The following is a 16,366-nucleotide window of genomic DNA, read 5'->3' on the forward strand; positions in this document are numbered from 1 at the left end:
AGAGGAGACTGTTGGGTTTTGCAATTTTTGAATCTTAAGACTTCATTTTCAGCATTTTTCACTTTTATCTTATTAAATATGAGAACTCATCAGTTTTCAATATTGGAATGAACTTTAGTTAACTTCTCTTCTCTGTCTTTGTGGATAAGAGGATTGAGGCTCCGAATTTTTAAGGGATTCATAATCTTGGAGCCAAAGTGAATGGAAAAATGAGCCCTGAACAAACATAGGCCTCTTCCTTCCTATATTCTTTACAGGCTGTAAATCAGGGAAAATATAAAAATAAAATATAAATCAATGCATGGTGCCTGCAAAAAGGATGTTCAGAGGTGCAACTCAAATGGGATTTTGGTAGTGCCACTGGCTTTATTGCAAGTGTAATAACTATGAATAAACTAGTGAGAGCATTTAAAAAGTTATATCAAGGCTATAGAGAAAGACGTTAGGCTTTTAATTCCCTTAAGGGATTAAGTTGTCACAGCAAGCGCCGAATATATAGCAACTGAATATATGAGCTGGGCCAGGGTGCTGCGGGCTGGTGGCCTGTGGTTGGGAGGGCCCCTGGTGAGTTCAAGCTGTGATAAGAGTACAGTGTGTCCTTACAAGCACTCAGGACTGTGGTGGCCAGAATATGGACATCATGATGAAGGGTTTCTACTGCAGGCCTAGTGGGTAAACTTGTCCTCAGTTGCCTGAAAACTGGGAGACTGGTGTATCAAAGGAATGTGGGAGATATGCTCTCTAGGAGTTGTTTAGAAGCCTTTTTAAAGGACTCCAGCCCAAGTGCCTTTTAGTCTGTGATATGGGAGCCATGCCTAGACCCACTGTGGGCATCACAGGGCCACCAGGAGCTGCACAGAAATGTTAGCAGAAGCCCCTTTATTCTAGCAGCCCTAAAAGGCTGCTCAACCTTAGTAATGAGTTGCTGTGGCCAATACCTCTATAGCGCTTACTCTGCACCAGGCTCTATTTCAGCACTTTCCCTGTATATTGAGTGATTCAACCCTTCCTACCACCCTGGTAAGTAAGAATCATCATTATCTCCATTTCGCAGATGAGGAAACTGAGGCCCAGAGGGCTTCAGTGACCTGCCCAAGGTCCCAAATTGAATGCACAGAAACCAGGATTTCAATATAGGTCTCTCTGACTCCCAAACTCTTAGCAGCACATCACGGTGCCTCCTGTGTTCACACTGAAAACACTTAGTGCCTAGAATGTACCAGCCTGGACCATAGCCGATAGCTCCATGTGGCTCCGGAGCCCTTGAAATGGCATTGGTGCTGCCTGTTAAAAGGATAATATTGGGTTGGCCAAAAGATTTGTTTGGGTTTTTCTGTAAGATGGTGTGGAAAACCCAAATGAACTTTTTGGCCAACCCAGTATTTTTGGATGTATTAGGTTAAATAGAATATATCATTAAAATTGGAGAAGGCAATGGCACCCCACTCCAGTACTCTTGCCTGGAAAATCCCATGGATGGAGGAGCCTGGTGGGCTACAGTCCATGGGGTCGCTGAGAGTCGGACACGACTGAGTGACTTCACTTTCACTTTTCACTCTTATGCATTGGAGAAGGAAATGGCAACCCACTCCAGTGTTCTTGCCTTGAGAATCCCAGGGACAGGGGAGCCTGGTGGGCTGCCGTCTATGGGGTTGCATAGAGTCGGACACGACTGAAGCAACTTAGCAGCAGTAGCAGCAGCAGCATCATTAAAATTAATTTCATCTGTTTCTTTTGACTCTTTAACATGTGGTTGCTGGAAATTGTTATCTTCCATGCGGGGCTCACATTTTATTTCTCCTGGAGACTGCTGGCCTGGAAGATCCCACGTCATGTCACAAAAAGGCCTGTGAAACAACCATTGGAAGCAGGCTGCAGACAGTGCATGGTGCCTGTAGACAGCTGGGACCCCTCTGGGCAGAAGGGCCCATCTCCCCTATTGCTCAGAGATGGAATGAGTCAAAACCAACATTTCCCTAGGAGTCTATCTCAGGATATTAATAGCAAAACCAAACAAACTCTAAGACCTATAAAATATAGGCCTGGGTATGTTCAGCATTGTGCTATTTCAAGTAGATGTGTTTTAAATATTTTCTGAAGTTATTTCAAGGGTGCCTCAGTTTGATCATTTATGGAATGGAGCTAATAAGGCTTGTCACATGGGGTGCTGTGAGGAAGGATCAGGTTAGTCCACGTAAAGTGTTTTCAATAGTGCTTGGCAGGGTGGAAAGCTTAAATGTGAGCCAGGATTATTTAACAGTGTAGTCAGTGTTGTTGTAGTTACTGCATGTAGTTGAAGGAGCTGGGGGATGCTGAATATGGGAGGATGCAGCAGGGCCTTTGGGGCAAGAGTCTCAGCTTCTGCACCTGAGTCAGCAAATTTACCTCCCCAGTATAGGGGAGGCACACAGCCCTTGGAAGGTGGTGTGATGACCTTCAGATATGCCTCCCACCACCCACCACCAACCACTCATCAAAGCCCCTTGAACTGCAAGAAGCTTCTAATTGTCTTCTCCCAATGGCATTTCCTTCTCTCCCCAAGAGGAAAGTCCGTCAGTACACTCCTCTTCATCTTGTTCTGTTTTCAAGGACTTTCAATCCCCTCATAAATTGGCCCAGATCCCATAATTTTCCTGATTCCATGGATAAACAAAACGTAGACTGGTTTTTTTTCTGCAAGACTTCTCAGAGCTCTTAAAATGCTAATGTGTATGGAGAAAGTCCCAGATGTAAATGCTGTATAAAGTATTTTGCAATCTCACTTGGCTTGTTTTGGGAAATATGTTCTGGGACTAACGTTCTGTAAACCGCTACTGGGGAAACATTGTCCATAAAGGTTCTGGCCAGCCAAAAGGGAAATCTCTCCCGCCACGGCCCTTGGCACCCTTGTCCCCCTAGCCCTGTATGTGGAGCACTGTTAGATGTTGGACTGGGCGTGCCATTCCCCCCCTGCCCCCCCCACCCCAAAACTAACAGTTTGTCCAGAGAAATGGGACACATTTGGGTATGTGACTGTCTAGAGTATCTAGGAATTCACTGTTGTTTTTTAGGCTATCAAACTGAGTACCCTTAAAAAAATTAAGTCTTGATGATTTTCATTCATATGCTTTAGAAATTTATATACACAAAATAATTCCTTCCCTTAGTTCCTTCCCCATCCAGTTTCTGGAAACACATTGTTCTTTATATTAGAACATTCATTGGTTTTATGGCTATTTTTGTTTTTATGTTTTATCTCTTTCTTCCCTACATTGTGCTTGTTTACCCATCTTCCTCTGATCCCAGTAGACTGTGGTTCCTGTCTCATCGAGTCTCTCTGTGGCGGTTTCACTGAATAACTCTTTGAGGGTAGATCTTAAACATGACTAGAACAGAGGGCGGGAGCTGCCCTCAGCTTCCACTTTTTGTTTGTTGTATGCTATCAGTCTTTGGAGCCAGTTGAGAGGCGGAAGTGTTTGTGGCATTTGTTTCCATCTCATTACATCTTGGACTGGGTCTTCCCACGTCAGTCTGCATGCGCCTCTCACCTACATTGCAAGTTCCAAGGGAACAGGGGGCTGGTCTTTATGACTTTCCTTCCTTCTTCCTGTCCCTCCCTCCTTTCCTTTAGAAGACTCTTCGAAAAATAGAATTGTTTTGTTTGAGAAACTATGATGTCAACATTCTAATTTATAAAGAGGGGCTCTTTTGCATACTACTAGTAAAGCAATAACAACTAATAATTCCTATCACAGTAAGTATTAAATGGAGCTTTCCTGTGAGCCACATTCTGTGCAGCAGGCATTTTTCATATTTTCTCTTTTAACCGTCACAGTTATCCGTTCAAGTGTGTGCTGTCAGTATCCTCTTTTTACGGATGAGAAAACTGAACCTTTAAGATAGGAAATTGCCCAAGCAGGGGCAGCTAGAGCCATGCTAAGGCAGGACCATGAACCAGGGCTGGTCTGGCTCCAGAATCCAGGTGTGGAGCCTCTGCAGACTCCTGTCCACTTCCTTCTGGCTCTCACGTCCTGGAGAGGCAGAAAGGAGACCTGCTAAAATCCCGGCACTCCAGTCTTCCCTTTGGTCCTGTGCTGTGATTCCCCTGCCCGCATAGATCATGAGGTCAAAAGGTGGCTGAGTGCCTCAAGGAAATTTCAGTTAAATTTTGATCAACCTTATAAACATAGAGAGCAATGATTAACTTCCCAGCTGTTAATGTTAACATTCGAATCTCCTTAGCTCAGCCCCAGTGGGTGGGAAGCACTCAGTGAGTAACTAACACAGAATAACCAAGCCTGGATGTTATTTTCTAAAATAATTCCAGTTGTTTAGTAATGCCATATGCATTTTATGGCATGGCAATGTGAAATGAAGTTCATTTAAAACATTTTTGCCAGTAAATAAGCAAATTTTTTTTTTTGGCTGTCACGTTTTTTAATATTGATACTATCTTAAGTTTTTATGATACTTTGTTTTTAAGGATCCTTCCCAAGTCTTATTTCTGTTTTGTTGTTGTTTATTTCAACTTACGTGGCCAGTGCTTTGCATAAAATAGTTACAAAAAAAAAAGATTTTAAAATTCAGTTTGTAATTTGGAAGTAATTTTTTATACACTTTATTAAGTCTCAAAATACCCTTAAGGGTGTAAACAGCTATTCATATACCCATTGAAGAGGTCAGAAAACTAAGGCCAAGAGAAGTGATTCAGAAAAGATTATTTAAGGGTACAAACAGCTTGTCTTTAGAATTATTTTTAAGCCAGAAAATTGTTTTTAAAAAGAACAGTCATTCTCCCTAGAGAGAAATCCAATCATAGTCACAGAAAGAAATCGTGCATGCTTATTTAAGGCAACATTATTCAGTTGAATTGTAGAACCCAAATGCCACTAATGAATGAATGAATGAACAAAAGGTGATACATCTATATAGTAGAATACTAGATGGCACCAAAAAGTAATAGAGTGCTGATACAAGTTACCACATGGATGAGCCTTGAAAACATTATGCTAAGTGAAAGAGGCCAGACCCAAAAAGCATGACTGTGTTTGTATTAAATGCGAATCCATAGATAACAAAATATAGGTCAATGATTGCCAAAGACTGAGGGGAAAAGGAAGAATGAGGAGTGATAACCTGATGGGTATAGGGTCTCTTCTTTTGGCAATACAAGTATTCTAAAATTAGATAATAGAAATGATTACACAGCTCTATAAATGTACCAAAAACCACTGAACTGTATACTTTGAAAATACGAATTTTATAGTATAAAATTATATCTTATTAAAAAGTGATAAGTGTAAAGCTTTATGTGGGTGAAATGAAGAGCAAAAATACACTGATCATTTATACCGTGCTTTCTACCAGGGTGAAATTTCATTATGTAGCTCATTCTGATAAAACTATTAGCAAAGTGACATTGCAAATTTGAAATACTAAACTTCATTCCATTATGCTATCAGGTCACTAAAGAGAAATGTGGATGGCTTTCTTTTTATTCTGATAATGTGTGTCCCTTGGTGAAAATCGTTCTCTGATATTAACAGTTTCTATTCAGAGGCAGGAGAGTTGAGCAGATATACCAGTTAAAGTGTCTGGTTTTTCCATTCTCAGTAAAAATGTTCTTGGATTTGTAGTGATAGTGAATGTTTGAATCTTTAAAGCTCTTAGTCTTTGTAAAGCCAAATTCAAAACTGCCTGCTAAAATGGTTAATGTGGTAGAAATTAGTTGGGCTAATTAGGTCAATAAATATTCTAACTCATTAAGATAAAAGGTCAGATGGGTAAAAGACTGGGGAAGTATGTAATAGAAGATGTTCTTTTTGATTCTGAAAACATAATTTTATTCCTGGATTTTTATACCGTATATAGCATACTAAATTGTTTCTTTGATACAAAGATTAGTTGTGAATGAAATGTCTTCCAGGTGTATTAGGATTTGCATGAGTTATTCTCCATTATTTCTGTTCTTTGTTAGAAATCTCTTTTAATGATTAATGCCTTAATTTTTTCAACTTTGCTACTTAAGTGTACTTTTTTTGCAATTAGTGCCTGATTTATTCTCAGGTTTTCCCATGCCCAAGTACCCCCTGATGATTCTCTAGAGACGATTCTTCTATGTGATCGAAAGAGTGAATTCTATATAGTATTTCCTCAGTATTTTTCTTGCTGCAGTTATGCTTCTCTCTAAATAAATCTTTTAAGTCAAAATATTTATGGAAGACAGTAAGTAAAGATTATTTGCTTTTCACAAACTAAGTTACGTATTTTCTTTTCTTCACAGCTTTATTGAGATATAATTCACATACCATACTATTCATCATTTAAAGTGTCCCGTGATTTTCAGTGTGTTCACAGTTATGTGCCAACCACCATCACAGCCAATAATAGAACATTTTTATTACTTGAAAAAGAAACCCTGTACCCATTAGCTATCAACTCCCCTGCCAAGGTCCTCACCCTGCCTCCAGCACTTAGCAACTAATCTACTTTTGTCTTTATAGAGTTGCCTATTCTGGAAATTTCATATGACTGGAATCATATAATTTATTGGCTTTTGTGACAAGCTTACTTCACTTTACTGATATAATGTTTATCAAAATGTTTTATAATGGTAAAAGGGTCCATTCATTAGAAATATTTAGCAGTTATAAACAATATGCATCTCATATCAGAGCACCAAAATGTGCGAGGCAAAAACTGACAGAAATGAAGAGATAAATAAAAAATTCAACAGTAGTAGTTGGAAACTTCAATACTACTTTCAGTAGTAGGTAGACTAGCTAAGGAGAAGATTAACTAATAAATAGAAAACTTGAACAACACTGTAAACCAACTGTATACCTAACAGATATCTGTAGAACACTCTACTTCAGAGCACACATTATTCTGAAGTACACATAGAACATTCTCCAGACTAAACCATATGCAAAGCTATAAAACTTATCAATAAATTTAAAATCATAGAAGTAATGCAGAGTATCTTCTCTGACTACAGTAAAATGAAACTGGAAATCAATAACAGAAAAAATGGGAAACTCAAATATATTTGGAAAGTAAATAGCACACTCCTGAATAATCAAAGAAGTTGGAAAGTACTTTGAGATAAATGAATATAAAGGCACAACATATCAAAATGTATGGGATGCAGCTAAAGCATGACTTGGAAGAACATTTATAGCTATGTTTTAAACGTCTCAAACAGTAAAGAATCCACTTGCAATACGGGAGACCTGGGTTCGATCCCTGGGTCGGGAAGATCCCCTGGAGAAGGGCATGGCAACTCAATCCTGTATTCTTGCCTGGAGAATCCCATGGACAGAGGAGCCTGGTGGGCTACAGTCCATGGGGTCGAAAAGAGTCAGACATGACTAAATGACCCAACACACACACGGAAAGAAAGATCTCAAATCAAAAACGTAACCTTCCACTTTAAGATACTTGACAAAGAGGAGGAATCTGAAATACAGTACAAACTAACGTCCAATTTTCAATGTGGCCTCCATACACCTGTTCTAAAAAGCTAGTGTTTGTGAAAATATGCACCAGATACTATTTTCCAGTATGGGTTCAGTTTAGAAACTGTCAACCAAATCATGAGCCCATTTCAGTTCCTAGCTCTTAAGTAGTCTTATGTGATAGCAAGAGCACTGTTTAGGGTGTTGATCAAATCCATGCCTGATTCCTGATACCACCACACCCTATATGTAACATTGGACAAGTTACTTAATCTCTCTGAGACTTACTTTCCTCATCTGTACAGTAGAGGCAATTTTCTCTGTCTGAGAATTATAAGATAACATGTAAAAGGGCCTAGTTCAATATCTGGCATGTAGTAGGTGCTTGATTCATATTTATTTATAATCACTGGTGAATTAAAATTGGAATGACAGCCTAAGTACCTATATGGCATGGATATACATATATGAATGGGGCTTCCCAGGTAGCTCAGTGGTAAAAGAATCTACCTGCTGATGTAGGAGACAGATGAGATGCAGGTTCAATCCCTGGGTTGGGGGAAATCCCCTGGAGGAGGAAATGGCAGCTCACTCCAGTATTCTTGCCTGGAGAATTCCATGGACAGAGGAGTCTGGTGGGCTACAATCCATGAGATCATAAAGAACTGGACAAGTCTAAGCAACTGAATGCACACACATACATATATGAATACTCTTGAAAGAGACACTGGAAGAAAAATAGTCTAATGTTGAATCCTACTGTGTACCAGGCTTAGGGCTGGTTGCATTATCTAAAGCTGCACTACACATAACTTGTTTGACAGTTTGGACTGATATCGCTGTTTTAACAACCACTAAAACACTCTGCTTAGGCAAAATACACATGCTGGCCTAATTGATTGTTTTAGAAATAGCTTATAATGGTTAAATATTTGAGCCCCTCAAATATGAAAGGACTAAAACTTTAACTTGTTGTTGTTATTACTGGTGTAATAAATTCCATTAATTGTGTTTTAGGAAAGCATTATTTCTTAGTTGTGCAATTCTGTTGCCTATTTGGACTACAGATTAGTGGCTTTAAAGCTTTGAAACACATTTATGATTTGATTGGCAAGATAACTGATTAAGTTCTGTTTTTACTCAAAGCATATTTTGGCAGGCACTTTTATGCTTATTTTGTTTATTGTGTGGTTGATGACTGAGTATTTTCACCTACAGCAACACAAGCCTCAAACCAGGTTCAAAACTACTACTTGTCAAAACTGTAACATGAATATGAATCACTTAGAGATCTTGTTAAAATGTGGATTTTTATTTATCAGGTCTAGAGCGGGGCCTGAGAGTTTATATTTCTAACAAGCTTCCAGGGGTGGCAGATGTTGTTGGTCCATGGACCACACTTTCAACTGCAAGATTGTGTAGAATCCAAGAGGTACCTAGGCTAGAATCAGAAATGAGGAGAGCCCATCTGGTATTATATATCACAGTCCCAAATACCTATTCATACTCTCTGAGTATAATCTACTTCCTTAACTGAGCCCTGAAATAATTAAAAATTTGTAGGCATTGAACAGCAGTGATTCTATTCTTAAATTTCATGTATTACAGTGATTGAATATGGTAATAGAATAATACCCTGTCATGCATTTTCAGTAGTTCTTTGTACTATTACCTTGCGCACTGCTCAGGCCCCTTTACACTGTCTCTCATTGAATATAAAAAGTGATGTACATGAAGTATCTCCATTTCCATTCTCTAGAGCTCTATAGCTGCCTTGTTGGCCCTTACTCTATGAATAGCAAAGAACAATGAATACAAACCACTTAAACCCCAGTCAGACTTTTGTTAGCAAATGAAGAGAATAAGCAATTGTTTGCCCTAAACTCAGGCCTGATTTTCTAATAATTTACCTGAGCATTTATGGAAGCTTCCTTGGAGAAGGAAATGGCAACCCACTCCACTATTCTTGCCTGGAGAATCCCATGGACAAAGGAGCCTGGTGGGCTACAGTCTATGGGGTTGCAAAGAGTCAGACATGACTGAGCAACTAACACACACACACACACAACATGGAAGCTTCCAAGAAGGCTGATTTCAAGTCTTTAGTCATTTAAATGAGAGCACAGATTGAGTTTTACCTGGAGAGTCCATAGCGGGTACAACTTGATTTTTGTATGTAATTTGACTACAGAGGCATCATTTTAAGACCTGTCAAATTAAATTCTTAGTATGAAATATATGTGGCTCAAAATATAATGCATGCCATCTGATTTGTTACAGAACATAGAAATAGTCACAGTAAGGACAAGAGGAAAACGAGGACAAGAAAATGGAGAGGGAGGAGTAGCCTGGCTGATGACATGGCCATGTTAAATAGCAGCTTAACCACAAGCATGCTTCCTGCCAATGGTAGCAAAACAGACAGCACAAGGGAAAAGGGGACCCACAGAAGAACAAAACGTTTTTTATCCTATCCACGGTTTGTAGAAGTGATGGTGGTAGCAGACAACAGAATGGTTTTATACCATGGAGCGAACCTTCAACATTATATTTTAACTTTAATGTCAATTGTAAGTATCTTCAAAAGTAGGTGATTTATGATGTTTCTAAATGTGCCTTTGGGAATGGGTTTCCACCCAGTGCTTTGGAGGATCATTTAGGGCTGGCATTTCAACAATTCAGGCAAGTGACTGAAGAGAACATAAGATTATTCATTGGCTGCTCTTGACAATGACAATAATGAGTGTAAATAGTGTTTATTCTGCATTAGACAATGTACTTCTTACTTAAAAGGCATCATTTCTAGTCCTCCTGACAACTCTGCTAGGTAGATTGTCATTCCTATTTTGTTGATAAGAAAACTGAACCTCACAGGAGTTGGGTTGCTTGTCCATGATCATGTAAAGCCAGAAACGTAGCTTAGAGACTGCATGTGATCTTCAGCCTGTCCACTTCTCCAAATCAGTGCCCTTTGACATGTGAACCGGCACAGCCAGGTATGGGTCACCAGTAAGACATTTGGGCGCTGGTTGTGAATCAGAGTCAGTGGTGGAGCTTTGTAAAATGTCTCTATCCCCCACCCCCAGGATTTTTAATTAAGTAGTTTTGGGGTGAGGCTTAGGAATCTCTCACTTAAATTTTGAATTTTTCTGCTCCCATCTTGAATTGAAAAAGTAATAAATTTGCATGATAGAAAAACAGATGAAGCAGATCCAAAGACTAGGGGAAAAGCCTAAGTGCTTTCCCCTGCCCAGTCTCCCAGAGGCCACCTATGTGGCAAGTTTATTTGTCCATGTTTCTAACCAGCACTGCCCAATAGAAATTGATACTAGCCATGTTTAAAAACATTGGTGAATGTAATTTAAAATTTTGTTAGCCACACACACAAAAGAAACAGACAAAACCTATTTTAATCATGTATTTTGTTTTATATCTAAATGTTATTTCAAAAATATTAATGAGATGAGTAAGACTTTAAAGCCCAGTATGGGCTTCACACTCAGAACACATCTCAGTTCAGACAAGCCACATTTCAGTTGTTCAGTGACCACTTGGCAAGTGGCCACCATGTTGGACAGTGCAGCTCTAGACACTTCTTAGGCAAACATGTATGGGTGTATTTTTTCAGAGATAAAGCATATGTAATATGGTTTTACATATTCCTATTGTCTTGAAATATTGGAGATTGTCCCATAATAGTCCATATGCTCTGCCTTCATTCATTTTAAGCCTCAGGCTAGCATTCCTATTAATAGATTGACCCTAGTTTATTTGAATGGAAATCTACTTGTATTACATTCCCCAAATGCATATGAAAAGCTGCCCTTTGGGAACATCCATTTAGAGTTTCTTCTTTCCTCTCTATGGTCTGTGGTTCTCCTTGTGCATCCCCTGTGAATTCACCTGTGCTGTGAATCACTCTGCTATGTTCCTCATCCCCGCACCCACCTGCCTCTTCCCCCCTACTCTCCCTCACCCCCTTCCTCAAGTTCAGTCCCATGTGCCCCAGCCCTCTCCTGTTCTGGTGGAGGGAAAGAAAAACCTAGTCATGCCCTTTTCAGACTCAACTCCATTTCTACCCCATAAATTCAGATCTGCCAAGAATTTTAATGACAAGCATGGACTTAAGGTCAAATTAATCTTGCTTGAGAATTCCAGCTCTGCTATTTACCACTCTCTGTTTAGTCTTGGACAAGTTGCTTAGCTTCTCTGAGCCTCATTTTTCTCATTTGCTGAGCAAAGATTATGGTCATACCTAGTTCGAGTGTTGCTATGGGGACTAAATACAAAGGCATATGCAGTTTTTAGCAAGGATCTAGTCCACAGCAAGCATTCAATGGGTGTAGCTCTCATAATTAATGGTAATAATGGAGGAAAAAAAAGTTACCAGATTATGGAGAATATAAATGGTTGGTACACCAGCAGTATTAGCAAGCTTATTGCCCATGTGAGATTGCATAAATGGCAGTCCAGCTTCTACTGGGATGAAAAAGCTCAATCAAAAATTAATATCCAGTGTTTTGGCACTGAGAACTGCTAACTTATGTGGCAATGTGGTTTCCTTGGAAAACACCTTGAAATTTGAACTTGCTTGCATTTATTTACTCTCTGAAACTGCCATCTATGCATTTTACAGAGAGATTTTTAAGAAATATTTGTTGACTGAATGAAAATTCACAACTCCAAAATGCATATGTTTATGAACCATAAAAAGCCATGGAGACCAGTGTAAGAAGTGATTTGCTTATTGCTTACAAAGAATTCACAATTAACTGAACAATTTATCTCGGTTGCAGGTAGCCTCTATCTATAAAGACCCAAGTATTGGAAATTTAATTAATATTGTTATTGTGAACTTAGTTGTGATTCATAATGAACAGGTAATAAAGTTTTATTTCTTTTTTCTTCTCTCTGTATCCTAAATGGCATATCTAATTGGTGTTGGTACAGTGGATCAACCATAATTCTTGTCTGTATTTAGGAAGGACCTTCCATATCTTTTAATGCCCAGACAACATTAAAAAACTTTTGCCAGTGGCAGCATTCAAAGAACCATCCAGGTGGAATCCAGCATGATACAGCGGTTCTTGTAACGAGGTATATGGACGTCTTATCCTTCCAGCATTTAGTTTCTTGTCAAGTTGATGGGCTAAGGTTGTATATTGCTGCTAGCCAGCCCCTAGTCCAGTTTTTTTCAGCTTTAGCACTATTGGCATTTTGGATCAGATAGTTTTGTGTTGTGGGGACTGCCCTGTGCCCTGCGGGATGGTTGGCAGCATCCTTTGTCTCTACCTATTGTATACTGGCAGCTCTCCCTCCTCTTGACTGTGACAGCCAAACTATTGTCCAGACATTGCCAGATGCTCTCTGAGGGTGCATGGGGAAGAGGACACAGTCACACCTGGTTGAGAACCACTAACCCATAGTTACCAAGTAGGCAATAAGTGTGTTAGACAGTCCTAAAAGTAAACGCCCTTATAGAGGGGGCAGCTGCCGTTCAGATTGACCTGGTCATTACTGTGCAGGATATACATAGAGTCTTGCCAGCTTTTGTGATTCTGTAAGAAGCCAGAAATGAGGATTTTTTTTTTTTTTGAAAATGTGAACGCTCTTAGTTTTTAAATGGTAGATTCTAGTTCAAAATATTTAAAATGCTATGCAGGGCAACAAAGAAGTATGCTGGCCTTGGGCTTCCCTGGTGGCTCAGACAGTACAGAAATATGCTGGCCTAGTTGTGTCTTCCATCAACATCTTTGATATGGTCACAAACATTCTTAACTAAACTTAAGTGAAAGCCATTTATAACCTTCTCAGAATGTTTTTTCAGAAAGTAGAATCACTTGTTTCAAGGTATGAGGAAAATCCTGGGTGGAAAGATTTTCATTTGCCCTTGGCTACCCTGGTTGACAGGAGACGACTCAATGTAACTTTTAATCTGTAAGCCAGTGATTCATAAATTTTTTGAGTTGCAAACCCCTGGCTCTGTTAACTAGCTTTTTGTCATCCCTCCCCATCCCTAAAGTAGTGGTGGTACGAATACCTGAAAGGCTGAAGTGTTTGCTTGTATTGGTGTTTACTGTTGGGTGTCAAGGCCCTAAAGCAAGTCTGCTTTGCTTTCAGACAGGATATCTGCAGAGCTCATGACAAATGTGATACATTAGGTGAGTCTACTGTGCGTATCCTCTCTGGATTCAACACTTTATGACATGCTTTTCTTCCAAGCCACAAATGCTTTTTAAAGTAAATCCTTGTTTGTTTGTTTTCCTTTCTAATAGGTCTGGCTGAACTGGGAACCATCTGTGATCCATACAGAAGCTGCTCTATCAGTGAAGATAGTGGATTGAGTACAGCTTTCACAATAGCCCACGAACTGGGCCATGTGTATGTTTCCTTTCCATATCTTCATTTCATTTGCAGTGACCTAAAACTTTAGTTCCTTCTCATCAGTGAGCATTCAGTGGACTTTAAAAGGTGTAAGACACTTTTCGAGGCATAGTTGAGTTTGCAGGGTTGAAAAGCTTTGAACCTTGTTGGGAGAAAGGACTTTGACTTCAGAAAGCTGAGTAAATGCAGTGCACCCTGTTCAGCCTTAGCTCATGTGTCTCTTCGGCTTAACTGAACAGGTTTACCAGGCAAGGTCTAATATGCTCCTTTCCTACTTCAAAGTGGAAGAAAGAGGGTCTTTCTATCCCTTCCACTGAAGCAGAGAGTATATCAGCCCAGAAAACTTACCTTTGTTTAGTAGGGTCCTCCAGCATTGCTGTGGCCTGCACAATTTTCCCAAACCCAGATAATTCCTGATTCTGGTTATACAAGTTTGTCCTTCAGATACTAGCCTCTGAGAACAGAGGTGACCCTCTTTCAGGGGAAGGAATGAGCAAAGATACAGAGAAGAAAGAAACCATTTCCTATTTATGATCACTAAGTGTCTGGTCATTATGAAATTGGGTTTTCCTTTTTGTTCTTTAGTGACAAAGCCTTGTTAGAATGTGAGGCAAAACAGTATAAATTTACTCAAAATTATTCCAGTTTTTTATCTGCTATCTTTTCTATCTACAGTGATTAAATTACTTATACCTTTTTGAAATAATTTTCAAAAATAGCTGTGTATTGATCTGCATGTCAGATGTTTACTTTAGAGATAACATCATCTATTAAGCAAACTCTTTCATTTGCCAAATGTTTTTTGAAGGCACTTTATATGCAGTGTATTATGGTAGGTGTAATGCAATATGCATGTATAAAGGAATCTCTGATCCCAGTTCCACAGCCTCTTATCCCAATTCCACATATAATGAATATATTTTCAAGCATATTTTAAGAGCACACTCCTTTTATTCTCCAATGGAAATATCATCAGGTACTCAATATTTACAGAATAAAAAAGGCATGACTTTCAATTAAGCCTTTGTGATGGATCAGAGTCCTTCTTAGTCAATTGTCTCTCTGTCCCTTGATTTCTCAAATTACCTTCATGAAACTCAAGGATTTCTTGGAACTAGATTTGAAAATTACTGATTCTACCAGCATTTCCCAAAGTTTGGTACTCTTATGCTGATTCCAAGAGGATGGTCCATGGGGCGAAATAAGGGTGTTGTAATCCAGTGATTAAAAAAATTTTTCCTAGCCATGTTTGGAGTGCCAAGGCTAAATGCCATGAAGTAAAGGTTCTGACAAGTCCTGTATTGATTTTAACTCAGGTGTTGATTTTATCTCAGTTCCCCCATATTTATTTTAACAGAATCTTTGGAGGATTTTCATTTCTTTGTTTTACATGAAACCTAGTAAATTACTTTAGACATTTAAATAGGGAATGTAGATTTCATAGTGAGGAATAGGGTGATGTTTCAATGGGGAAACTATTCCTGCCCCAGAACATGGAACAAGGAGAGTTACAGAGACAAGAATGTATTCCAAGGGCAAGGGTGTATTTGATTAACAAATTAACATTTCCCCCCAAAATAGGGCTAACAAAAATATACTGTGTAAAGAAATATAATTAATTTCCTATTAATTCCTTTCCCCAAAAGAGTTTATAAACCTCTTTTAGATAGCCAGGTTATAAAATTGACATTTTAAAGACTGTAAGAATTTTAAATAGCAACAACAAAATATTTATGCCATATAGAAGTCTTAATTCACAGTTAACAGACAACTCCCCTGTAAAAGCTATGCTGTTGACATGTTTCCAGGAGCTTTCATTTGTATTATCTCCCTTAATCTTTATAATCCCTGCAAAGTAGATATTAAGTCTGTGTGTTTGACTTAGAGATATTAAGTTAACCAAATGGTAGTAGCCAACCAAATCGTGGTAGCTAATGAAGGCATAGGAGCATATGATGTTGGAGCACCAGTTCTAGGGTAGAAGTCAGCAGGTAGCCAGATAGCCAAGATCTGGACTGAATTGTTACAACATTCCCTTTGACTTGAGGAAAATATATGCTATTTCCCTTCCTATAAGATGGAAACAATACATATACACCTTATCTCAAAAGTGTCAGGAAATAAGAAATCAAGTAATCAGCGAATGATGTAAGTTGTGGCTTAAACAGAAAGTGTATTCCTAGCCTGTTAGTGAATTATTATTATTACTATTTTTTTAATTTCCTACCATATTCTCTAACAAATTTTTCTAATTAACTTTTTCAAAATTAAATGTTAAGTTATTATGGTCATGACTTTCTGATAAAATAAAATCCGAGAGCTGCTCGGAGGAAAAAGCAACCAACCTTTTATTTGTTGAGCATCATTGGATGCTTCAAAAATAGCTCCTGCCTTCTTGTACCAGCTTCATGGACACTGAGAATCTAAGAGTCAGGAAGAATTGGGGAAGTAATTGAGTCTCTACTGAACACAGAAATCCTTACACAGTGTTCCTGAAAAATTGTCCATATCTTGTCTCACAGGAGAGAATGTAGGTTGTAAATATT

General features: G+C 38.8%; 1 protein-coding gene across 4 annotated transcripts in view; it reads left to right on the forward strand.

Moving 5' to 3' along the window:
• The window catches only part of ADAMTS9 (ADAM metallopeptidase with thrombospondin type 1 motif 9), a 160,594-nt gene that overhangs the window by 16,431 nt on the left and 127,797 nt on the right, over positions 1–16,366 (forward strand). For all 4 annotated transcript variants that reach the window (XM_055558400.1, XM_055558398.1, XM_055558401.1 and 1 more), the window contains exons 4-8: positions 9,717–10,006; positions 12,233–12,316; positions 12,418–12,533; positions 13,557–13,597; positions 13,712–13,817. In XM_055558400.1, the coding sequence (XP_055414375.1) occupies positions 9,717–10,006; positions 12,233–12,316; positions 12,418–12,533; positions 13,557–13,597; positions 13,712–13,817 (637 nt within the window). The remainder of the gene's footprint in view (positions 1–9,716; positions 10,007–12,232; positions 12,317–12,417; positions 12,534–13,556; positions 13,598–13,711; positions 13,818–16,366) is intronic.

This window comes from Bubalus kerabau, chromosome 20, assembly GCF_029407905.1.
Source record: "Bubalus kerabau isolate K-KA32 ecotype Philippines breed swamp buffalo chromosome 20, PCC_UOA_SB_1v2, whole genome shotgun sequence".
Lineage (NCBI taxonomy): Eukaryota > Metazoa > Chordata > Mammalia > Artiodactyla > Bovidae > Bubalus > Bubalus kerabau.